This window comes from Pipistrellus kuhlii, unplaced genomic scaffold, assembly GCF_014108245.1.
Source record: "Pipistrellus kuhlii isolate mPipKuh1 unplaced genomic scaffold, mPipKuh1.p scaffold_m20_p_9, whole genome shotgun sequence".
In the NCBI taxonomy this organism is placed as follows: domain Eukaryota; kingdom Metazoa; phylum Chordata; class Mammalia; order Chiroptera; family Vespertilionidae; genus Pipistrellus; species Pipistrellus kuhlii.
In genome coordinates this window covers 32958034-32983512 of record NW_023425595.1, presented here as the reverse complement: position 1 = coordinate 32983512, position 25479 = coordinate 32958034, and the positions used below count along the sequence as shown (strand labels likewise).

General features: G+C 37.9%; 1 protein-coding gene across 3 annotated transcripts in view; it reads left to right on the top strand.

Annotated features, from left to right (window-relative positions):
• Positions 1-25479, top strand: part of FCHSD2 (FCH and double SH3 domains 2) — a 150696-nt gene that overhangs the window by 21427 nt on the left and 103790 nt on the right. For 2 of the 3 annotated variants that reach the window (XM_036426642.2, XM_036426641.2), the window contains exon 3: positions 14478-14523. The exons of the other annotated variant lie outside the window; for it this stretch is intronic. In XM_036426642.2, the coding sequence (XP_036282535.1) occupies positions 14478-14523 (46 nt within the window). The remainder of the gene's footprint in view (positions 1-14477; positions 14524-25479) is intronic. 3 annotated transcript variants of the gene reach the window in all.

The window sequence follows — 25479 nt, the reverse complement described above, 5'->3', positions numbered from 1 at the left end:
AGTTTCTGACTTGGCTCTGTCATCTAAGAGCAGAAGTACTTAAAATTATTTTTTGTTAGTACATTGCATATTTATTTAGTTAAAATATTTAAACTGAATTAAAATTTATAATTATAAACTGCAGAATGTGATATTTTTACTTATTTACCAATTTTTTTTTATTTACAATGTGCCAAGTCTGTTACAAGTGCTTTGCAAATATGTACTCATTTAATCCTTATAATAATTCTGTGTAATAGGTGTTCTTTTTATTCCCATTTAATAGGTAGGAAAATGAAGCACAGTCAGGAAAATTAACTTGCCCAAGGTTACCTAATTAATAGGAAGTAAGAACATTATTTTTCTTCCTGTGACTAGCATTTGTGGTTCTTGGCATCATCGATTCATTATACCAGTGGTCAGCCAACCACAGCTCACGAGCTGTAGTTTGCCGCTCTGTTGACTAATGATGAGTTTGTGGACCACTGTCATGTACTATACTTTACCTCTTTGCACACAATATGCCACACTTGCCGAATCCTCACAGCTTCCAACTACACGGTAACATTTCGTCTAGTATACTAAAGAATCCTTGAGAGCAAGAGTCCATGTAAGTCTCATTTTGTCTTTATAGTCCCATTGCATATTTAGTTGAATACCTGTAATTCAGAAGATAAAGAATATTGTTGGTGAATTAATATCTTTTTATTAGGAGCCAAATAATTGCTTCTCTTGCCAGACTTACATAGCTTCAGTTGTTCATTCTACTTGCCTTGTTTGAGCAAAAAATATTTGTTTTCTCATGTAATTTTAATGCTATTGCCATATTTTCTGTAATAATACCTCTAAAAATAGCCATTGTATTCCAGAAGGAAATTATAAAAGTTTCTTTATAAAAGAGCCTCAGTGTGCTGCTAATATAAGAACTAGTTTCCTTACCCCAGTTGACAAGTGATACTGTTTAAATATAACTAAATAATTTTAGCAACACTGGCTGGGCTATTTTAATTTTCAACTACCAACATTAATCATTATGGTTATTGATATACCATATCAACTTCCTCCATTAATAATTTGAACATTAGGTGTTCGGCTTATCCTGGTAATGAATTACAGAGTTCAAGAGTCCCCAAGACAACTCTCACTTTGACACCAACTTCAAGTTTGGAGGTTTCCAAGACCCTCCTTATTTCTGACATGATTTGTAAGATTGGGGTCCCCAAAATCACCCTCAGATTTGATAATTGGTCAGAAGGGCTTACAGAACTTACTGAAAGTTTACTTAAGATTATGGTTTATTATAATGAAAGGATGTATTTCCTCAGCCAAGGGAAGAGGTCTGGCTTAGGTACAATTGACTGCACATTGGCTTGCCTTAGTCTTCAGCTTGTCTTAGTCTTCAGCTCCTTCAGAGGTGGCCCAACCTCCATTCTCCCCCCAATCCCTGCCCCCAAATAAACCCCACTGTTAGCATAGACTATCTGGTGTGGCCTAAGGTCCCAGGTAAATAAAAACACTTTTATCAGGCATGACATTCCAAATATTCTGAGATTAACCTCCCAGAAACCAAGGGCAAAGCCTCTCTTTGGGCAGGTTAATCCTTTCCAGTACCCTTATATATCCTGCTTGTTTTTTGTTTGTGTGATATATATATTGATTTCACAAAGGAAGAGAGAGGGATAGTGAGATAGGAACATTATGATGAAAATCAATGATTGGCTGCCTCCCGCACACCCCTGACTGGGGATCAAGTCCACAACCCAGTGATGTGCCCTGAAAGTGAATTGAACCATCTTATTTAGATGCTCATCACTTGAAGGACATTTGGGTTTCCACTTTTTTGGGTATTATGAATAATGTTGCTATGAACATTCCTTTACAGGTTTTATGTAGACACTAGCGGCCTGGTGCATGAAATTCATGTACAGGTAGGGTCCCTAGGCCTGGCCAGTAATCAGGGGTGCTTGGGGCAGGGGCCTTCCTTCATTCCATGCTGCCCCTGGTGGTCGGCACATGTCATAGCGAGCGATCAAACACCTGGTCTCGCAGTCAAACTCCCAAGAGGACACTTTGCACATTAGCTATATATATATGAAATACATGCACAGGGGAGGGGCGGTGTCCCTCAGCTGGCCTGGCCTGCACCCTCTCCAATCTGGAGCTAACCCACAGGGATTGGGCCTAAACTGGCAGTTGGACATCTCCCTCGCAATCTGGGACTGCTGGACGTAACTGTTCACCTGCCTATCTGCCTGATCTCCCCTAACCACTCTGCCTGCCAGCCTGATTGCCTCCAACTGGTCTCCCTCCTCCAGCCTGCTTGCCCCCAACTGCCCCCCTTGCTGTCCTGCTTGCCCCCAGCTTCCCCCCTCACTAGCCTGCTTTGGCCTCCCCCCACCCCCCTTTGGCAGCCTGCTCTCCCCTAACTACCTCTGCCTCAGCCCTGCCATCATGGCTTTGTCCAGAAGGACATTCAGAAGGTCTCCTGGAAGGTCTTCCAGTCTAATTAGCATATTACCCTTTTATTAGTATAGATAAATTTTAAGTGTTCTTGGGTATATGGTAGTTGCCCCTGACCTGTTGTTTTGTTTTCCATGGTTTTAATTACAATCAACTATGGTCTAAAAATACTAAATGGAAAATTCCAGAAATAAACAATTTATGTTTGAAATTGCATTCCATTCTGAGCAGCATGTTGAAGTCTTGCACATTCCTGCTCTGTCCTGCCCAGGTCATGAATCATCCCTTTGTCCAGCATATCCACACTGCATGCACTATCTGTCCATTCGTCACTTAGTCTTCTCAGTTATGTGATAGATTGTTGTGGTATCACAGTACTTGCATTTAAATAATCCTTATTTAATAATGACCCCAAAAAGCAAGAGGAGTAGTTCTGGCAATTTGGTTATGCTAATGAGAAGCCATAAAGTGCTTTCTTAAATATATCTTATATATTTGCTAAAGGCCCGGTGCACAAGTTTGTGCATGGGTGGAGTCCTAGGGGAAGTACGAGGGGGGCCAGGACATGATTGGTCCTCCAGGTGGGCAGTGGGACGCCCTTGCCGTCCTGGGATCCAGATCTATCCCACTGACGTTCGTGCCCGTTGTTGGGAGCCACTTGGTGGCTGCTTTTATATCTTTCCTTTTGCAGAGCGTCTAGGGAGGGGAAGTGGCCATGGTGCCCAAGGCTGACTTCCAGGAGGCCAGTGGTGCATCGGGATAATGCCAGCGGCACTGGTCCATCAGTGCCTGGCCTGCTCTCTGGAGACTGGATCTGCAGGACTGCTGAGGGAGTGTGGCTGCTGCCGGGCTGGTGGGCCTCCATGGCCGTGGGTCTCCAGGATGGGTCAGTCAGCTGAGCGGTGCTCCCACTGTGGGAGTGCACTAACCACCAGGGGGCAGTTCCTTGGTTGAGCGTCTGCTCCCTGGGGGTCAATGCACGACATAGTGACTGATCGACTAGTCTTTCCAGTCATTCGGTCATGGCTTTTATATATATAGACTAGAGGCCTGGTGCATGAATTCATGCACCAGTGAGGTCCTTCTGCCTGGCATGCAGGATTGAGCCAAAATCAGCTCTTTGACATCCCCTGAGAGGTCCCAGATTGTGAGAGGGCACAGGCCAGGCAAGGTGCACTATCAGGGCCAGGGAGGGACGCAGGAGGTTGGCCAGCTGGGGAGGGACTGTGGGAGGGCTCCACAGTGTGTCTGGCAAGTCTCGCTCAGTCCCAATTGGCCAGCCCCCAGCAGCAAGCTAACCTATCAGTTGAAGCGTCTGCTCCCTGGTGGTCAGTGTATGTCATAGTGAGCGATTGAGCGGCCTTAGCATATCATTAGCATATTACACTTTGATTGATTAATTGAATGATCAGACGACTGGACACTTAGCATATTAGGCTTTTATTATATAGGATAGGAAAAAATAGTGTGTGTAGGGTTTGGTACTGTCGACAGTTTTAGGCATCCACTGGGGGTCTTGGAATGTATTATATTATTTGTACCTAAGGGGAAGGATTACTGTATACCTACGAATAGGATTGCTGGATCATATGGTAACTCTATGTTAAATCACTTAGGGAATTCCCAGACTGTTTTCCAAAGCAGCTGCACCATTTTGCATTCTCTCCAGCACCACATGAGATTTCTAATTTCTCCACATCTTTGCCAACACTTGTTCTTGTCCATCTGTTTAATTATAGCACCCATAAATATCTTAAAAGCAGTTTTATGAGAAACTGAAGGTGAATTTTAACAAATACCTTTGTATCTCATGTGGAGATTATCAGAAGGTTTTATTTTTGTTCTGCTCTCTTAATATGGTGAATCATAATTTGTTTCCTAATATTGATGATGTTGATTTTGAGTAGTTGTCTTCTTGGATTTATTTCCTTTCTTTAGAACAGGAAATTAGTTACTAGACATGAAATTGTTTAAGAACAACTAAAAATTCAATTGAGAAATTTAAAATTAGTTTATAGACATGCTCAGATTAAGAGTTTGTTCCCATTTTCTTGCAGACTTTACCTGTTTCATTCTTTTTTTAAAAAAATTTTTAAAAAATTGATTTTAGAGAACAAGGGAAAGGGAGAGAGAGATAGGAACATCAATGCTGAGAGAGAATCACTGATTGGCTGCTTCCTGCATGCCCCACACTAGAGATCAAGCCCATAATCTGGACATGTGCCCTAGACCACAATTGAACCTTAGACCCTTCAGTCCACAGGCTGACGTTCTATCCACTTCAGAGCCAAACTGGTTAGGACTTGTCTCATTCTTATTTCAAGATGAGTTATATAAACTTAAAAGGGTACTAAATAAATAACTTAAATATTTACTTTTATTTTTTGTAAAATGTTAAAAGTATATCTCCTTTAAAATATAAGTAAATTTTCCATTTTTTTTTAATGGTAAAAAAATTTAAACTACTTCATTTTAGTTTCTTTTGCCTGAATATTTACATTGGATGGGTAGATAACATATTTGGTAGTATTAGTCGTAATAATTTCTAAGTCCAATGTTAGTTTTTGCTTTTATAAAATTAAATTTATTGGGGTAACATTGGTTTATAATACTATATAAGTTTCAGATATACCACTTTATGATACATCATCTGTATATTTCATTGTTTTCTCACCATCCAAATTCTAGTTTCCTTCTGTCACCATATATTTGATCCCCTCTTAATCCTCCCCCACCCATGACTACCAAACTTATCTCTGTCTATGAATTTTTGTTTATTCATTTGTTGCTTTTTTATATTCCACATATGGGTGAAATTATATGGTTCTTGTTCTTTTCCATCTGACTTATTTCACTTAGCATATATTCTCAAGATCCATTTATGTTGTCATAAATGCCAGCATTTCATCTTTTTTTTTAGACTGAGTAGCCTATTTTATATATGTACCACATCTTCTTGACCCAGTCATTGGTTGAAGGACACTTAGGTTGTTTTCATGTCTTGGCTATTGTGAATAATGCAACAATGAACATAGGGGTACTTATATCTTTATGAATAATGTTTTCAAATTTTTCAGGAGAGCCATTGCTGGGTCATATATTAGTAGCTCTATATTCCTAATTTTTTGAAGAGCCTCCATGCTGTTTTCCATAGAGGTAGTACCAATTTACATTTCTACCAGAGGTGGTGTACAAAGGTTCCCTTTCACCACATCCTCTTCGGCACTTGTTATTCCCTGTTTTATTGTTAATAGCCATTCTAACAGGTGTGAAGCATTTTACTGTGGCTTTGATTTGCATTTCCCTTATAGCTAGTGAAGTTGAGCATCTTTTCATGTATCTGTTGGCCACCTGTATTTCTTCTTGGGAAAGTATCTGTTCAGGTCCTCTTTTCATGTTTTAATTGGATTTTTAAAATTGTTTCAGTTGTACAAGTTCTTAATATTTTTGGATATTAGATCCTTATCTTAGGATGCTTTGCCAGACATCTTCCCTTCTATTAGTTGCCTTTTATTTTGATGATGGTTTCTTTGCTATGTAGAAGTTTTTTAGTTTGAAATAGTCTCATTTATTTTTGCTTTTCCTTCCCTTTGGGGTCAAGTTCATAAAAACCAACTTCTCTGAAAACAAGGTCTGTAAGTTTAGTACCTGTGTTTTCTTGTTTTAGTATTAGAGTATTTTTCAAAATCTTTATTGTTGAGAGTATTACCGATGTCCCCTCCTTTTCCCCCCCCATTGCTCCCCCTTTACCCGATGCCTGTCCCATTCCAGGCCTTCACCACCCTATTGTCTGTGCCCATAGGTAATACATACATGCATATAATAAGATCTTTGGTTAAGCTCTTTCCATCTCCCTTCACCTTTTCCCTCTGAAATTCATCAGTCTGTTCCATGTTTCCATGCCTCTGATTCTATTTATTCATCAGTTTATTTTGTTCATTAGATTTCTTGTTTATTTATTTTTATTTTTAGATTCAATTGTTGATAGATATGTACTTATTGTCATTTTATTGTTCATATTTTTTATCTTTTTCTCCTTCTCCTCCTTCTCAACTTTCTCCCCTTTCTCCTAGTCCTTCCTCTTCTTAAAGAATAACTTTCAACATTTCTTACACCACATAGAGGAAATTCTCATTATTTCTTCAAATAGGTTTTCAATATCTTGATCTTTCTTTTCTTTCTGGCACCCCCATATTGCAAATGTCAGTATGCTTGAAGTTGTCTCAGAGGTTTCTTACAGTAACTATTTTCATATTTTTAAAATTCTTTTCTTTTTGCTCTTCTGATTGGGTGTTTTTTGCTTCCGCATATTCCAAATTGTTGATTTGATTCTTGGAATCTTCTACTCTACTGTTGATTCCTTCCCTGTAAACTGTTCTTTATTTCACTTAGTGTATGCTTAATTTCTGACTGGTCCTTTTTCATGCCTTTAACATTCACACTGAGCTCCTTGAAAGACTTAAGTCCCTTGAAGCTCTCATTAAGATCCTTAAGTAACCCTATAACCATTTATTTGAACTCTGTATCCAGTAATTTGCTTGCTTCCATTTCTTTCATTTGTAACATGTTTCTTTGTCTCTACATTTTGGCTTCTTCTCTGTATTTGTTTCTATGTATTAGGTAGAGCTGTTATGTCTCCTGGAATTGGTAGAGTGGCCTTGTGTAGTAGATGTCCTATAGAGCTCACCTCCCCAGTCACCTGAGCTGGGCACTGTAGGTGTGCCCCTGTGTGAGCTGTGTACACAGTCTTGTAGTTGAACCTTGATTGTTGTTGGTGTCACTGGGAGGAATTGACCTCCAGGCCAATTTGCCGTGAGAGTTAGCATCTGCAATGGAAGAACCGCTGTCCAGAAGATACCCCTATGGAGCAGGACTTGTTTTAGTGGGGCTTTCGTGCTCATTGAGTCTTCCCCTTGAGTGTGTCACTTGTGGATGTGTAGAATTGTAATCTGTTATTGTCTGAAGCTGTCCACCAGGTGTACTTGCTCTGGCAAGTACAAAGTCAGCCAGTGCCTGGGGCTATCCAGCTCCAGCAAGAGCTACAGAGAGATCTGCAGATGGCTGCTACTTGTATAGGGCCAGGAGGTGCCCAGGCAAGGCCCAGCGGTGAAACAAGGCAGGCTGGTGCTTGTGTTGGGTCTTTTATTGTTAGGCTTGGGACATGCTGACACCAGCTGCTGCTTGTTTGAGAGATTTTAGCAAAGTCTGAAGCCTAAGCCTGAGCCAGAATAGACTATTCACATGGAAAAGCCACTGCAAACAACTTGGTGGGGCAGCAAATTGGATTCTCAGAATCACCAAGATAGAGCAGAACTGTGTGGGCCATGCTGAGGGAAACTTAGATATGGCTGCCAGTCAGCTCTGCAACAGAGGAGGTCCCAACACAGGAAGAATGTCCCCAGTGAGGATCCCTTTCTGAGAGATAGCCACCCCAGGTTCCTTCCCCGATTCCCCAGTTTCTCCCTGTATGTCCCTGGATTTCCCCAAAGCCACCGCCTGGCACTGGAGCTCAGAGGGAGCAGGCCTGTATAAGTTCATGCATGGGCTCTTTAAGAGTAATACCTGGAACTCCAGCTATCTTTGTATCACTCAGCCACAATCCCTGCTGGTTTTTATAGCCCAAATGTATGGGGACTTCTATTCCTAGTTCTGCAACCATGGGATGTGGGTCTGGTGTGGAGCTGGGTCCTCTGTTTCTCACAGGAGGCCTTAGAGATATCCCTCCTGATTTAAAAAATGCCACACGTGGGTGTCGGACCAGCCCATTCCACGCCTCCGCCCCTCCTACCAGTCTCAGTGTGCCTTCTTGTTTAATTCTCTAGTTGAAGGACTTCCATTCAGGTGGTTCTGAATGATGATTCTGTATTTTAGTTGTAACTTTGATGTGGTTGTGGGAGGCAGCGAGTACCAAGTACCAATGTTTACCTATGCTGCCATCTTGGTTCTCCTGTTTTAGGTTTTATATTTAAGTGTTTAATCCATTTTGACTTAATTTTTGTGTATGGTGTCAGATAGCAATTTAGTTTCATATTTTTGCATGTGGCTTTCCAATTTTCCCAGCACCATTTATTGAAGAGACGTTTCTTGCTGATTGTATGTTTTTGGCTCCTTTGTTGAAAATAGTTGCCCATTGCTGAAACCAGTTTGGCTCAATGGATAGAGCGTCGGCTTGGGGACTGAAGGGACCCGGGTTCGATTCTGGTCAAGGGCATGTACCTTGGTTGCAGGCATATACTCAGTAGGGGGTGTGCAAGAGGCAGCTGGTCGATGACTCTCATCAATGTTTCTAGCTCTCTATCTCTCTCCCTTCCTCTCTGTACAAAATCAATAAAATATATTTTTTTTAAAAAGAAAAAGAAAAGAAAAAGAAAATAGTTGCCCATATATATTTAGGTTTATTTCTGGACTCTCAATTCTGTTCCATTGGTCAGTGTGTTTGTTTTTCTACCAATACTATACTGTTTTGATTATTGTAGCTTTATACAATAATTTGAAGTCAGGGAGTATGATGCCTTCGGGCTTGCTCTTTTTTTCCTCAGTATTGCTTTGGCTCTTTGGGGTCTTTTGTGGTTTCATATAAATTTGAGGATTTTTTCTATTTCTGTGAAAAATGCCATTGGATTTGGATGGGGGTTGCATTTAATTTATATATTGCTTTAGGAAAAAAACAAACAAACAAAAAAAACCAACTCAACTACTGTACATAAAATCACAAATGAAAGATGAGAAATTATAATGGACACCATAGAAATACTGAAGGTTATGTAATAATACTATTAGAGGCTACTTGCCACCAAATTCGATACTGTAGAATAAATGAACAAATTCTTAGAAATATATAACTTTTGTAGACTGAACCATGAAGAATTGGACAACCTAAATAAAGCAATCAGTAGTTATGAAAATGCAATATCAATAAAAAAATCTTCCAAAAACAAAATATGGCTTCTTTAGTGAATTCTGCCAAACATTCAAAGAAGACTTAATACCTATTCTTCTCAAATTCTTTCAAAAATTGAAGAGGGCATACTTTCCTAACTTATTTCATGAGGCCACATTATCCTGACACCAAAACTAGGCAGGACACACACACAAAAAGAAAATTGCAGGCTAATATCTTTGATGAACATAGATATAAAAATCCTAAACAAAATATTAGGGAATCGAATACAACAATCCATTAAAAAAAATAATAAATCGTGACCAAGTGGGGTGTATTCCAGGGACATGAGGATGGTTCAACGTATACCAATCAGTCAATGCTGATGCACCACTTTAACAAATTAAAAGATAAAAATCATATGATCATACAAATGGATGCAGGAAAAAACAATTGACAAGATACAACACCCATTTATGATTAAAACACTCAATGAAATGGGATAGGAGGGAAGTATCTCAACATTGTAAAGGTCATATATGACAAAGCCCCAGTTAATATGTTCAATGGTGAAGAATTGAAAGCTTTTACTCTAAGGTCAGGAACAAGACAAAATGCCTACTATCCCCACTGTTATTCAACGTAGTGCTGGAAGTCCTAGCCTGAGCAGTCAGGCTAGAGGATGAAATATAAGGCATCCAAACTGTCACTATTTGCACATGACATGATTATATATATAGAAAACAGTTAAGATTTCACCAAAAGACTCTTAGAAACAATAAAAATACAATAAAGTTGTAGGATATAAAATAAATATACAAAAATAGTTGCATATCTATTCACTAAAAATGAAAATTCTGAGAAATGAAGTAAACAATCCCATTTATAATTGCAACAAAAAGGATAAAATATATAGGAATAAACTTAACAAAGGAAGTGAAATACATTGAAAACTGCAAGACGTTGAAAGAAATTGAAGAGGACATAAAGAAATGGAATAGTATTTCATGTTCATGGATTGGAATTATTAATGTTAAAATGGCTATGTTATCTAAATCCAATTTTAGTAAAATAACATGGGTATCAAAAGGTGTCTGCCTATGCTTGTGAGTGTTCATTTATTTATTTAAAAATAAGGACAGTAGCCCCAGCTGGTTTGGCTCAGTGGATAGAGCATCGGCCTGTGGACCAAAGGGTCCCAGGTTCAATTCTGGTCAAGGGAATGTATCTCGGTTTCAGGCTCCTCCCTGGTCGGGGTGCATATAGGAAGCAACCAATCAATGTGTTTTTCTCACATTGATATTTTGCTCTGCCTTTTCCTCTCCTCCATTCTTTCTAAAAATCAATGGAACAAAAAATAAAAGTAAACAGAAGGACACTATTTTCTTCAAACACAATACAAATTTTTTGTAAAACATCAGAAAATATAGAGAGCAAAATGAAAAGAAGAAAGTGAAAGTCTGTAATCCCACTACCCAGACAAAACTTGCATTATTATTTTGATATCTCTCTCTCTCTTTCTCTCTCTCTGTATATATCTATCAATATATATATAAAAGCCTAAGCAACCGTTATGACTGGACGACCGGCTGGTAGCTATGATGCACACTGACCACCAGGGAGCAGATGCTCAATGTAGGAGCTGCCCCCTGGTGGTCAGTGTGCTCCCACAGCCAACCTCCCCCATCCAGCCAACTTCCCATGGTTCCTCCCCCCGGTTGCCAGTCCTGATCAGCCCCAATCTCCGGCCAGGACAAGTGACCCCACTCATGCACAAATTCATGCACCAGGCCTCTAGTATATATGTAAACAGAGACATATAATCCCAAATACCCACAAATGTCTGTGTGTCTTTATATATAGAATACATATTATATATATATAAATGCATATATACAGAGTGTCTGTGTACATATTCTTATACAGAATATAGTTTATATCAGTGTTTTTCAACCTTTTTTGGGCAAAGGCACACTTGTTTCATGAAAAAAATCACGAGGCACACCACCATTAGAAAATGTTAAAAAATTTAACTCTGTGCCTATATTGACTATATATAAAGTAATTCTCTTGAATAGGAATCAAATAAACACAAAGAAAGTATTTTATAATTACTTTATTATGAAATATTAAGTAAACAAAATAGTGAAAAATTATAAAATTCTTGTCTTGTCTGCACCTACGGCACACCAGGCAACATCTCGCGGCACACTAGTGTGCCGCGGAACAGCGGTTGAAAAACGCTGGTTTATATGTTTCTTCTTAAGGAGAGTATACTGATTTTTTTTTTAACATTTTATTTTTTATTTTTTATAATATATTTTTTAAATTAAATTATTATTTTTGTACATATACCAATGCCCACCCCCTCCCGTACATACCTTCCCTCCCCAGAGTTTTGTGTCCATTGGTTGTACTTATATGTATGTATACAAGTCCTTCGGTTGATCTCTTATCTCCCCCAGATCTCCCCAACCTCCCCACTGTAATTTGACAGTCTGCTTGTTGCTTTACTGTCTCTATATCTATCTTTTGGTTCTTCAGTTTATAATGTTCTTTATCATCCATAAATAAGTGAGGTCATGTGGTGTCTCTCTTTCATTGACTGGCTTGTTTCACTCAGCATGATGTTCTCCAATTCCATCCAGGTTGCTGCAAACAATGAGATTTTTTTTCTTTTTTATGGCTGCGTAATATTCCATTGTGTAAATGTACCATAGTTTTTGGATCCAATCATCTGCTGATGGGCACCTAGGCTGTTTCCAAATCCTAGCTATTGTAAATTGTGCTGCTATGAACATAGGGGTGCATATATTCTTTCTGATTGATGTTTCTAGCTTCTTGGGATATATTCCTAGGAGTGGGATTACTGGGTCAAATGGGAGTTCCATTTTCAGTTTTTTGAGGAAGCTCCATACTGTTCTCCACAGTGGTTGCACCAGTCTACATTCCCACCAGCAATGCACGAGGGTTCCTTTTTTTCCACAACCTCGCCAACACTTGTCGTTTGTTGATTTGTTGATGTTGGCCATTCTGACAGGTGTGAGATGGTACCGCATTGTTGTTTTGATTTGCATTTCTCGGATAATTAGTGACTTTGAGCATGTTTTCATGTGCCTCTTGGCCTTCCTTCTGTCTTTTGAGAAGATTCTATTTAGATCCATTGCCCATTTTTTAATTGGGTCATTTATCTTCCTTTTATTAAGTTGTGTAAGCTGTCTGTAGATGTTGGAGATTAAACCTTTATCAGTGATAACATTTGCAAGTATGTTTTCCCATACAGAGGGCTTTCTTGTTGTTTTGTTGATGGTTTCCTTTGCTGTAAAAAAGCTTTTTATTTTGATGTATTTCCATTTGTTTATTTTCTCTTTAGCTTCCATTGCCCTAGGGGAAGTATCAGTGAAGAGTGTTTTTGGCATATGTCTGATATTTTGCTGCCTATGGATGCCTCTAGTATTTTTATGGTTTCCCATCTTATGTTTAAATCCTGTATCCATTTTAAGTTTATTTTTGTGTATGGTGTAAGTTGTTGATCCAGTTTCATCCTTTTGCATGAGTACACTGATTTTTTTTTTACACCATTTTTAAGTGTACAGTTTAATGGTATTAAAGACATTCATATTGTTTTGCATCCTTCACCATCCATCTCCAGAACTTTTTGTCTTACAAAACTGAAACTCTATGCCTGTTAAATAATAATTCCTCTAATACCCTCCTCCAGGCTCTTGGCAACCAGTATTCTATTTTCTGCCTATACTATGATTTTTGCCTACTCCAGGTGCCGCATATAAATCATACAGTGTCTTTTTGGATTAAATTATTTCCTTTAGCATATTGTCCTCAAGGTTTTCATATTATAGCATTTGTGAGTATTTCTGTCCTTTTATTTTTAATCCTCACCTGAGGATATGTTCATTGACTTTAGAGAGGAAGGGACAGAATGAGAAACATTGATTGGTTCCTCCCCAACTCGCCCCAACTGGGCGTCAGACCCTCAACCTAGGTATGTGCCTGCCTAGGAATCAAACCTGCAGCTTTTTTGTTGGTGTTCAGGATGACGCTCCAAACAACTGAACCACCCAGTTGGGCAGTTTTCCCTTTTTAAGGCCAAACAATAGCTATTCACCCAAAACAAATGTAGTGAGATCTTATATAGTTATATTTCGTAGATAAGAAATGAATAGTCATTTTGGTAAATTTAAATAATTAGAATTAAAAAGTGGGAATTTTGGCTTATTGCTTTTTTTCTACTCAGTCTCTTTTCTTTATACTTTTTCACTTTTTGCTCTCATATCTCTGCCCTAATGAAGTGCTTTTAAGAGCACACATATCTGGCATGCATAGGAAAGTCTTTACTCAGACTATTCAAGGTAAATTGTACATATTTTATATATCATTGACTCTACCTTGTCTATGGTTTATAAGGCACACTGTTATTTCATTACTGTTACTGTAGAAGAAAATACTACCAATAATTATTAAAAGATGAACCTCAATATAATAAATGGTAAAATGTGGTAAGTGTTTGCTGTAGAATCTATGAAATATATGGGTATGGAAAGGGTGCTCCCATCATACCACACACGTAGTAGCCTTGTACTTTGTTTTGTAACTCATGTAAAAAATTGGGAAGAAGGAAATGTTTTGACTATTTTTTCATGATGAGAAGCTGCTCTGGATTTGATTTTAAACTTGTTTTCTATAGTTCCCTCTACATTGGTTAAGTTAGTAAATTTTATTTTAGTACCTCCTATGCACTAGCTATTCTAATAGCAGTAGCTAACATTTATATAGCATTTATTATGTGCTTGACACTGTTTTTGAGCACTTTATATATTTTAATTAACTAAATTTTACATTATCCCTGCAAGGTGGTTATTGTTACTATCCCCATTTTACCAAAGAGGAAACTGAGGCACAGAGAAGTCAAGTGACTTGACCAAGGTCATACAGCTAGTAAGTGGTGGAGCTAGGATTTGAATGTAGATTGTCTGACTCCACAGTCTGTGATGTCAGCAGTATTCCTAGGCACATAAGATGAATGAAAATTGTTCCTTTTCTTAACACAGCTTAGCAGGTACAATTTGAGGATATGGTGGTAAATTTATATGACATTGTTATAGTACTTTTGGTAATGAATTTTTATTTGTGTTTTTAGGACATTCAGTCAGAAGAAGGCTGCTATTGAAAGAGAGTATGCACAGGTAAGCTTGGATATGGAGGTTCCCCTCCTGGGTATACTTGTTCTTTATAAGGTACAGAGCAGACATGTTTGTTGGAGAAGCCTTAGTATTCCTGCATTCTCCTTTTCTTCATATTTCTGGCCAACCCCTTTTATTCTGTTTGAATCTTCATACCTATCAAGAAGGTCATGAATTGAACCTTTTGGATGAAGATAACGCTTAAAGTATTTACAAATATAAATAAGAATAATAATTTATTCATATATATATATATATATATATATATATATATATTTATCCTATTCTCTGCAGTTTTATGAAAGGTTGTTATTTTTGTACAATCAGGCATTTTTTCTCAGTAGGTCCTTATTGATAGAGAATGGTGTCTGTCAATGTCAATCATGAATTTGGTTGATACTTCTGTTATAGAGAAATGGCAAATAGCGATATTAAAATATTTCTTCTAATTAATTTCCTTTCATTGTGCATAAATCCGTGCACTGGACCACTGGTTATCTAATATCCAATAGTATGTTTGGTAATTACATGATAAGCTTTCTTTTCAGGAAGTTCCATATGTTTGGCTATTATTTGCCATTGGTACATCATCTAAATAGTCAAGAATATTCAAATACTTCAAAAAAATTGAATTGTAACTTATATGAATAACTGCTGTGAAATTTTTATTTCCCCTGTCAATTTTAAAATGGTCTTTAAAAATATGGTGATGTGTTTTGGTTCCTTTTTTAAAAAATTTATTTCAGAGTGAAAGGAGGAGGGAGAGAATCATTGATCAGCTGCCTCCTGCATGCCCCCTGCTGGGGAGCTAGCCTGTAATCTGGGCATGTGCCCTGACTATAATTGAACTGTGGCTTTCTGGTTCATAGGTTAATGCTCAATACAGTTCATTTACAATAGCTATGATGAATGGGAATCTGTGCTCTGAAAAAATTTACTAAATCTTTATTTTTTAAATAAAGTACTAGAGGCCCAGTGCATGAAAATTCATGCACTAGACAGGGGCGGGGGGGGGGGGGGATCCCTCAGCCCGGCCTGCCCCCTCTCAAAGTCTGGGAGCCCTCAGGGGCAGGAGGCAATGCCCCCATCACACCTCTGCTGCTTCCACTGCCGGCAGCGCAAGCCTCGGCCGGCCCTGGTTACCTGAGCCGTGGGCAGTCCTGGGTGACTAGGCAGCCGTAATCTGAGGCTTGCCTGTGCCTCAGGCTGGCCCTGAGTGGCTGGGGGATGGAGGGGGCCTGGGGAGTCCGGAGGTAGGCATGTGGCAAGATGGGGTTGAGGGGACTGGACGCCTCCCTCTTGTGGCAGTGGATGCCATCATCTCTGAGGGCGGGGTAGTCAGGTAGCGTATTTCTTGTGTCTCTATTAGATAGGATTATTTTAAAGTTAGAAGTTTATTTTAAGATCCAATAGTTTTCATGTGTTGAGAATATTGATCTCTCTTCTAGGTACTATGACTATAGCAATGCCCCCAAAAGAAAGAAAAAGTCCTAGCACTCATAGAGTTTATATTCTATAGTTGTGTGTTAGCTTTCGATTAAATACATTAACTTCTTTCTCTTCAAAGCCAGTGATGGCATTATAGTCAATTGAAAAAAAATGACCTTTATAGAATTACTAAAGGCCCAGTGCATGAAATTTGTGCATAGAGGGGTTTCCTCAGCCCAGCCTGCACCCTCTCCAATCTGGAACCCCTTGGGGGATGTCGGGCTGAGTGTGTAGGCTGAATCAAGCCTAAACCAGCAGTCAGACATCCTTCTCCCATTTCAAGACGACTGACTTTCAACCACTCACCTGCCTGCCTGCCTGCCTGATTGCCCCAACCTCTCTGCCTGCCGGCCTGATTGTCCCTACCTTGCCCCCCTGCCAGCCTGATCTCCCCTACTCTGCCTGCCTGCCTGATCGCCCTAACTGCCTATGCCTGCCTGATCTCCCTTAATTGCCTTCCCCTGCTGGCCTGATCTCGCCCCCAACTGCCCTTCTCTGCCAGCCTGCTCTCGCCCCCAACCGCCCCTGCCTGCCCGCCTGGTCGCTCCTAACTGCCTCTGCCTTGGCCTCCACCACCATGGCTTTGCTGGAAGGAAGTCAGACATCTGGAAGATGGCCAGTCGACCTGGTCTAATTAGCATATTACCCTTTTATTATTATAGATTGCTTGTAGTCTATGATATATTGTCATTCTCTATACAAAGGATTGATTGGCCAAAAAGGTTGAATATTATTTATGAAATTTAGAGAGCCAGCCTAATAGAGAAATATTATAAAGAAAAAGAATTCCCAAGGGATTGTTTATATGGCAGCAATTTGAGAAATAGTACTTCAAGAATAAAGTAAAATAATATTACGTAACCTAATATTTACACTTGAAGGACTTGAGCCCTGAATTTTTTCAGGTCTCTTGGTACTTTCCATTTCCTCAAAGAGTATTAATGTTTATTTTTAAGCATAATTTGAGAAACTCACTTAGTAAGTCTCCAGAAATAACAGATGTGTTGCATATCTATTTATACAAATAGAACAAATGAATATCTGAAAGTTTAGGAGTCATATATGTCACTAAACAAAATTACATGTTAGGGTAAAATCAACTCTGGCTTTTGACAGCAGTTAGCTAACCACTGAGGTGTTGGTAAAATCATTTGCAATACTCAAGCTGAAATTGCTAAAGGCAAGTTCTGTGTATTAATATACTTCCTGTAGTCTTTGGCAGAATGCTTCCAGTGAAGGAAGGATACAAAAGGTTACTGTGGCTGGAGAGAAAGAGCAGGAAAAGATTGTGGACTTTAAGGGCGGCGCCTTGCCTGAGGACAAACACACAGCAAACACGGCTCCCTGTCAAATAGCCTGTGGTATCACACCCTTGCACTTAAAGTTTTTGCTGTTTTTATTATTTTAAGAAATACATTTATAAAGAGTTGGGCATACTACCCATAAAGTCAGTGTTATGTGTATGTGGTAGGGTTCTCTTTTGGTAAATTTCGTCAGCATAGAAGTTTAAAATATAACTTAACTCAGCTTTGTGCAGTTCTCTGGTTGTTGCTATTAAAGAATTATTGGTAAGCTTATTGGAAATGGTGGACTATATACTTGGAGTTTGCTGTTCTGCCAGCCTTCTCATGTAGAACAATGAGAATAACTATCTTGAGAGAAAATTGATGGTTATTTTCTGTCTTCATGTTGATACTTATTTTTAAAAATGATTTTATTTTTGTGTGCCCGTGCTTGCAGTGATGGTTAGAAATTCATTTGAAGAGAAGACTATTTTTTTTCTGAAAATATTTTATATAGTTTGGTTTTTAAAATTTTAAAAACTGTATTAAAAGAAGAAATACTGACTATGAGTAAATATTCGTGGTCTTGGGTACATAAATTTGCTAGTAAGTTTTGTCTTTTAGTAGCTGTTCTGCAGCACACATCTTAAACTAGTGAAAGGAAGTTATTGCTTTTGCTACCCCTTATTCTTTTCCTCTCCACATATCATTTGTATTAATTTAGCGTTAAGTCAGGATAACACGGAGTATGTAGAGGGGAGAATTCAAACTCAAGCTGTGGTTTTGAACCATTTTTTATGTTAATGTGTATCTCCCCTCCCCCATTTTACATAGGACATACTGCTCTGCCCACGTCTTCATTCAGTAGTTGAGTTTGGATCCCTTGTTCCAACCTTTGATTAAAAGCCATGATTTTTTTTTTGATTTTTTTTTTAGTACTTCTCCTGTCTCAGTCTCTATAAGTTTCAGGGTATCTTGTGGACTCTTTCTCTGTAAATTGGCTAAACAACATACATGAGGTGTTTTGGGTCAGGCACTATTCTAAGCACTTTATGTGCATTAACTCATTTATGTTTTTTTCAATAATCCTTTGGGCTAATAACTGTTATTCTTATTTTATAGATGTGCGGGTAAAATAACTTACTCAGAGTCTTCTGTCCTCTTCTCCTTCCTCCCCTTCCCTTCAATAATTAGTTCTGACCACATTTTGAAAGAGACCTTGGCAAACTGAAAGGCATCCAGAACAAGCCAAGAATGGCATAGGTCTGGAAATCATGCTATTTGTGAATATGGTTGAAGGAACTGCAGAATTTCAGCAGCCTGCATTATAACTTCATGTATGTGTGTGAATTGATTATGACTAATTTCTTGTCACTCTTAAGTGTAAAACTAGGAACAAGGGGTAGAGAGATCAAAATAACAAAAGATGTTTTCTAGTTAGAGCAGATCCAGAATGGAAGGAACTGTGTCTTACAGAACTATTGAAGTAAAATAATTGGTAGATCTTTATGTAATTTCCTCCTCCTCCTCTTCCTCCTTCTCCTCCTCCTCTTCCTTTCACCTCCTTTCACCCCTTCCTTCTCCTTCCTCCTCCTCTCACCTCTTCCTTTACCTTCTTCCTCCCCCTTCCTTCTCCTTCTTCCCGCTCTTCTTCCTTCTTCCTCCTTCTCTTCCTCCTTCCTCTTTCTCCTTCTTCCCTCCCCCCCCCTCCTCCTCCTCTTTCTTCCTCTTCCTTCTTCTTCCTCACTCAAAGATATTTTTCCATTGGTGATTTTTAGAGAGAGTAGAAGTAGTATGATGTGATCTAGTTCAAAAAAGATTGTTCAGGTCTGGGTGGCAAGACTCTTTATAACTGAGTTCCAGGATGTGATTCTACGGCAAGCATGAAAGTTCAAATAAGTTATAATCTCATTTATGCGAAGGAAGGATACTGGCTAATGACTTCTTGGTTCATGGGCCAGCGATGCTCAATCACAGAGCCAGACAGGCCAGGCACATAAGAATTTTTCTAATTTTAAAAATTTGGTTTTAATAATTCAAATAATACAGAAGTATATAAGGTAAAATGAATTGTCTTTTAAATTTTCTTTTCAAATTCACCTTTTGTTTGGTATGAATCTTTTCCTTTTATGTGTACTTATTTAATATATAGTTTTTTTATTATTTATAAAAAATAGCATACTTAAACGTATTCTACATTTTGTCTTTCATATTTAATAGTATTTTTATTTTTGATATTTTTCTCAAGTGAATAAATATCTCAATTTATTGGTGGTATCATATTCATATTATAGATATACTTATTTACATTCACATTGATTTAAATTGTTAAAAAATACTGCGATTAACATTTTCATTTATCTTTTTATACTTGTGCTTTTAATAATGCTAAAAAATGACATCCCTGCAGAAAAGTATATGTGCATTAAATTTTAATAGATATTAATAGGCTAGACAATTAAAAACTTTTTTCTAAAAACCTTAAATACCACGGCAATTTATATTTCCACTATTGATTCATAGCAGTGTCTGCCTTTACAGTATGTGCAGGGGATATGTTCCAAGATCCCGTGTGGATTCCTAAAACTGCAGCTATCGAACCCTATGCATACATTTTTTTCCCTATGCAGTAGCCCCCCTTATTTGTGGTTTCACTTTCCGTGGTCTCAGTTACCCGCAGTTCACTGTGATCTGAAAATATTAAATGGAAAATTGCAGAAATAAACAATTGTTAAGTTTTAAATTGCTCACCATTCTGAGTAGCACGAGGTCATCTCATGCAGCCCTGCTACGTCCCTTCCAAGGTGTGAATCATCCCTTTGCCCAGTGTATCCATGCTGTGTGTACTGCCCTCCTGTTAGTCCCTTAGTGCCCGTCTGGTTGTCAGACTGACTGTCGTGGTATCTCTGTGCATGTGTTCAAGTGACCCTTATTTTGCTTCAAAATGGCCCCGAAACAAAAGAGTAGTGATGATGCCAAAGAGAAGCCGCTTGTAAAGTGCTTCCTTTGACTGGAAGGTATGCATATATAGGAAAAAATATATAGTATGTATGGAGTTTGGCACTGTCTGCTGTTTCCTGAATTAACTGGCTGTCTTCAACCTTATCGCCATAGACAAGGGGAACTACTGTACATACATAACCTAGAGTAAAGTTTAATTTATAAATTGGGCACAATATGAGATTAACAACAATAATAATAAAATTGAATAACTAACTATACTGTAATAAAAAGTTATGTGAATGGGGTATCTTTCAGCAAAACTAGCATTAATTTCTTTTTCATTTTTCACAATTTCACAGATAGAAAATTCCATCTTTCTATCTCACAACATCAGCATATGACTTTTTTTTTCTTTCCTTATTACCAGTAAGTCAAGAACTTCCACTTTTCACGTGAAGAAAGCACTTTACGGCTTTTCTTTGGCAAATCCGAATTGGCAGCATAACTACACTTGAGCTTTGAAGCCATTATTAAGTAAAATAAGGGTTACTTTAATACAAGTACTGTGATATGTCAAAGGTCGATCTGATAACCTACATGGCTACTGAGTGACTAATGGGTGGGTAGGGGTAACTGAAAGTGCTGAATGTAAGCATCGGATGAGGAAGACTACTGAGCAGGAGAATCACTGCATCTCACCCTTACCAGGAGTACATATTGCCAGTCACACATTCTTTGCCAGGCTAGGTCAGAAATATTAATAGTATCTAATTTTAAGTTTCATTCCTCTGAATACTCATATCTATACATATTCTCATGTTTATAGCTAATTGCAATGCACTTTGTTATATTAGCTATTCACATATTCTTTTTATTGTTTTTCTTTTTAAAATCAATTCATAGGGACTTCTCAAAAGTTCTTCCAGAAATCCAGGCAAAAGACCTTTTTCACTTTCCTCTCATCTTTTGTTTTAGAATATTTTTATATAGCATACTAGAAAATTGATTAATAGTTTTTGTTTATAATATGTGCATTATTTTATATACAATATTCACCCATTACATACAGAATTTTCTAATTTTAATGTATATCTCTAACATACATGTTTAACCCTTAAAAGACAGATTTTGAGTTCTGTTATTGTAGATTGGTAGAATCTTGTAATTACTTGAAAGTGACTTTGGAAATATTGTTTGTAAAATATTTTTTTAAATTAATGAATTCAATAGTTTTAATAGAGTCAATAGTTATAGAATTTTATGGTTAAGCTTAAAAAATAAAGTAGTACCTATTCAGTATCTGTGTCCTAGTCACTGTGCCAGGCATTTTGTAGGTTTAATTTAATACAATAATTGTATACCTTTGGTAGACATTCAAGGTATCACATTGCTTGTGTTGTATATCCATGGTTGGACTTGAGGAAATTTTTAACAGGAGGTAATCTTATTGGTAATAGGTGATATCTATCATAACTCTTATTCAGATGAACAGCCTCAGCTCCTAAGTTTTTTGATTTTCTTGAGCAAGTAGTACTGAAGCTCAAATGTCTTGACCAGGCTGGATTCCTTCCACCATCTTCCACAGTAGTTGCCGTAGCCTTCATTTTACACAGTGTCAGGAAAACGGAACGTGGGATAATTTTAAATCAATAACAGTGAAAAGTATATCTGTACTATGCTTGCAATGGATTTTACTTAATAGGATGAGAAACTTAATATTTACTTAATATTTAAGATATAATGTGGGTTTCTTCTTGAAATGTATTGAAATAAAAGAATAATATGACCACCTAAATTTAAATGTTTTACTTTAAATCTTAATTTTCAGAATTATTCTTATGGTTTTTGACATAAAGATTACTTTGTATATACCGGTATGCAAAAAAATTAATATGTGCTTGTTTTACTGTGAATTATAGTTGATACAGAAAATGCCTTAGTTAGAAACTGTATGGATATCTTTTTCCTATTGTTGGAAAAGGAGTAGTAGAGAAGTATGTCCAGGACCTTTTACAATAGTTGTACAGTTGTGCCCTTGCTAATAATAAAATTGAACAAATAACTACCTATATATATAGGAAATTGAAATCTGGTCCTGGCTTTTCCAGCGAAACCTTGTAGTCCCCCTGGAGAAAGGGACCTTTTTCCGTCACAGAGATATGGTTGCCTTGCCAAGCGATTTCCTGTGGAGTTATGTCCTCCCAGAAGGCTGCCTTTTCCTAATATATCTACTGAAATGACCTCTGAATCATACAAAGGCCATATACAGGACATTGGCAGTCTCTGAAGATGTCAATAGTAACAAATTTGGAAACAGTTACTAATAACTTTCACTGGTAAATGTTCTATGTTTCTCAGGAAAGACTAATTGCTCTAACCAATAACGAGAAAAATCTGAGGTTTAGCAAAAATAGAATTATTTCTCATTCACTTACTACTTTATTGCAAAAATTTGTTGAATGGCCCTGGCCAGTGTTGCTCAAGGTTACAGCGTCTCAGGTTCGATTCCCGCTCAAGGACATGTACCTGGGTTGCAGGTACCATTCCTGGCCCTGGTTAGGGCACGTGCAGGAGGCAACCAAGTGATGTGTCCCTCTCATATCATTGTTTCTCTTCTCCTCCTCCTCCTCCTCCTCCTCCTCTTCCTCCTCCTCCTCCTCCTCCTCCTCCTCCTCCTCCTCCTCCTCCTCCTCCTCCTTTCTCCCACTCTATCTTTCTTTCTTTCCCTCCCTCCCTCCCTCCCTCCCTCCCTCCCTCCCTCCCTCCCTCCCTCCCTCCCTCCCTCCCCGTCTCCTTTTCCCTCTCTCTTAAAAAAAAATCAACAGAAAAAATATTCTCAGTTGAGGATTAACAACAAAAATTGATGGCCTTCATGTGATGAGTTAGTGATTTCAGTGCCTTTAATCCAAGATTCTTTAGGGCTCACGTCCTCTGCATCTGGGTAGCAGAAGGGAAGAAGGAAAAGGATTGCATATAGGCAGTCTTAATAGGCCAGACCTGAACGTAGTACACAGTACTTCTCACATCCTGTTGGCCAGAACTCAAGTCAGATGGTCACATTTATTTTAATAAGAGGAAGCTGGAAAAATTCGTCAATGTGTTTTGAAGAAGAGGAGAACTTGGATACCAGTAAAGCTAGCAGAAACACAGAAATAGTTTTTTAATCTGAAAATATTATTTAATCTCTCCATACTGTGTACATTAGGTCATTGTTTTAAGAGAACAGTGAAAGTTGTGTATAATTTAGCTGATTAATTCCTTTAATTACATAAATGGTTGGTGGATCTGGTAACCAAGATAGGAAGGAGCAATTAAACAAATAGAAAATTTAAATTATATATTACTTGTCAGTTACCTAGAAAACTGGATAGAATGATGAATATTTACTTATGAAAACTAATAATATTTGCTTTCACTACTGAATAGAGCCTTTTAGTGATTTAATCTTTGATGCAGAGAAGTAAATTTTGATATAAATGTTAAATATTAATCTTCTGTATCTTTTTAAAGATTTGTGATACTAGCCTGTATTCTTAAACTTATCTAATGTTATTATAAAGTGATCCTTTTAAGTGACTCATGTCATCTTGTGATTTGGTACTGTTGTGTTAGTTATTTTTTTAGTTAATTAAGCTCTTACTGAATGTCTACTATGTATATACTAATGGAAGAAAGGAAGTGGGAAAATACCATAATTAGGAAATAAAATTCTTCCCATTTAGCATATTAGTGTAAATGTATAAATTTATGCATTCCATCCAATCTCTTAAATGATTTAATGATATAGTGACTTATAATGAGGAAATTTCTGAAATTATGAAACATAATGGGTGTAATTTTAAATGCCAGCAATAGAAATGTATACTAAGTACTAGTACATAATTACTAGAGGTCTGGTGCATGGATTTGTGCCCCGGTGAGGTCCCTCGGCCTGGCCTGCAGGGATCAGGCTGAAACCAGCTCTCCGACATCCCCCAAGGGGTCCAGGATTGCAAGAGGGCCCAGTATGTATATAAGATTCAAGCTATCTTTGTTGCTATAATTTGTTTATTTTCACAGCTGCATAGCTTTCTGTTGTATGTATAAACCACAGTTGATAGACATTTGAGTTGTTTTCATGTATTGGTTTTTATGAGAAATGATCGTTTATGTACATGACTCCTGTTACACATATGCATGAGTTTTCTTGTTTCATGTATTAGGAGTAGAATTGCTGAATCATAGGATTAAATTGTGTCTTAAATTTTACTAGATAATGTCCCAAAGTGGTTGTATGCTATACCAGGAATTTTTCAGAGCTCCTGGAGGCAATTCTCTCAATATTGCAGAGTTCCCACTATGACTGTGCCCCCTGGAGTGTCTTAACTCTTAGTTGTTCACACAGAGCCTCCTGTAATTTGTCCATTACAATTCCTGTTTTCCTATCCTGGCACCCGTTTCCAAAGAGGTTTCTGCTCTTGGGTCTCTGCACCTGTTAAGTCACCTGCCTCCCTCTCTAATCCCGGGGGCAGCGGTTTACCTCTCTGTGAAGAGTTGTTGATTTTCAGTCTCTTCAGCTTTTTATTTGTTAGCATGGAGTGGTGATGTAAAAGCTCCTTAAGTGCAGAACCAGAAACTGGAAGCCCCACCCAAGGATCAGTGATTGCCTTCCTCTCATCATGTGCCTTGGTGAATTGTTATTGTCTTTTCTATATTTAGGTTAGCTTCCAACTTTATCATTTGTACTTTCAATGCCATCATATATTTCTGAGAGTTTCTATTAATGTGATTTATTTATTTATTTATTATTATTATTATTATTTTGCCACCAGCATTCATCTGGGAAAAGTCCATTCTTTTCATTACACTCATTTTTTTTTCATTATTTATATCAATATTATCACCTTCACCCTCTGACTTCCTGGCTACAATCTCTAAAATGGCAGTGGTATTAACATACCCATAGTCAGCTATTTCTTCTATAGCTATATTTATATCTGGTTAGAATTTCCCTCCAACATTATCACTGTTTCTTTGCAGCAGTTTCATCTTTGTTGGCTAACTCCCTCTTTTGATTATACATCTTTCTAAAGTGTCATGTGAATTTATCACTGTAAGACAAAGAGGTAACATAGTTACATCTTGACTGTCTCTGTGGGAACTGAATAACAGATGTACAGTGATGAATCACTGACAGACTTTGAAAGAAGTGAAGTGATTGGACACTGATCATGACACACATCTGTAATTTGCAGTGATTTGTGGA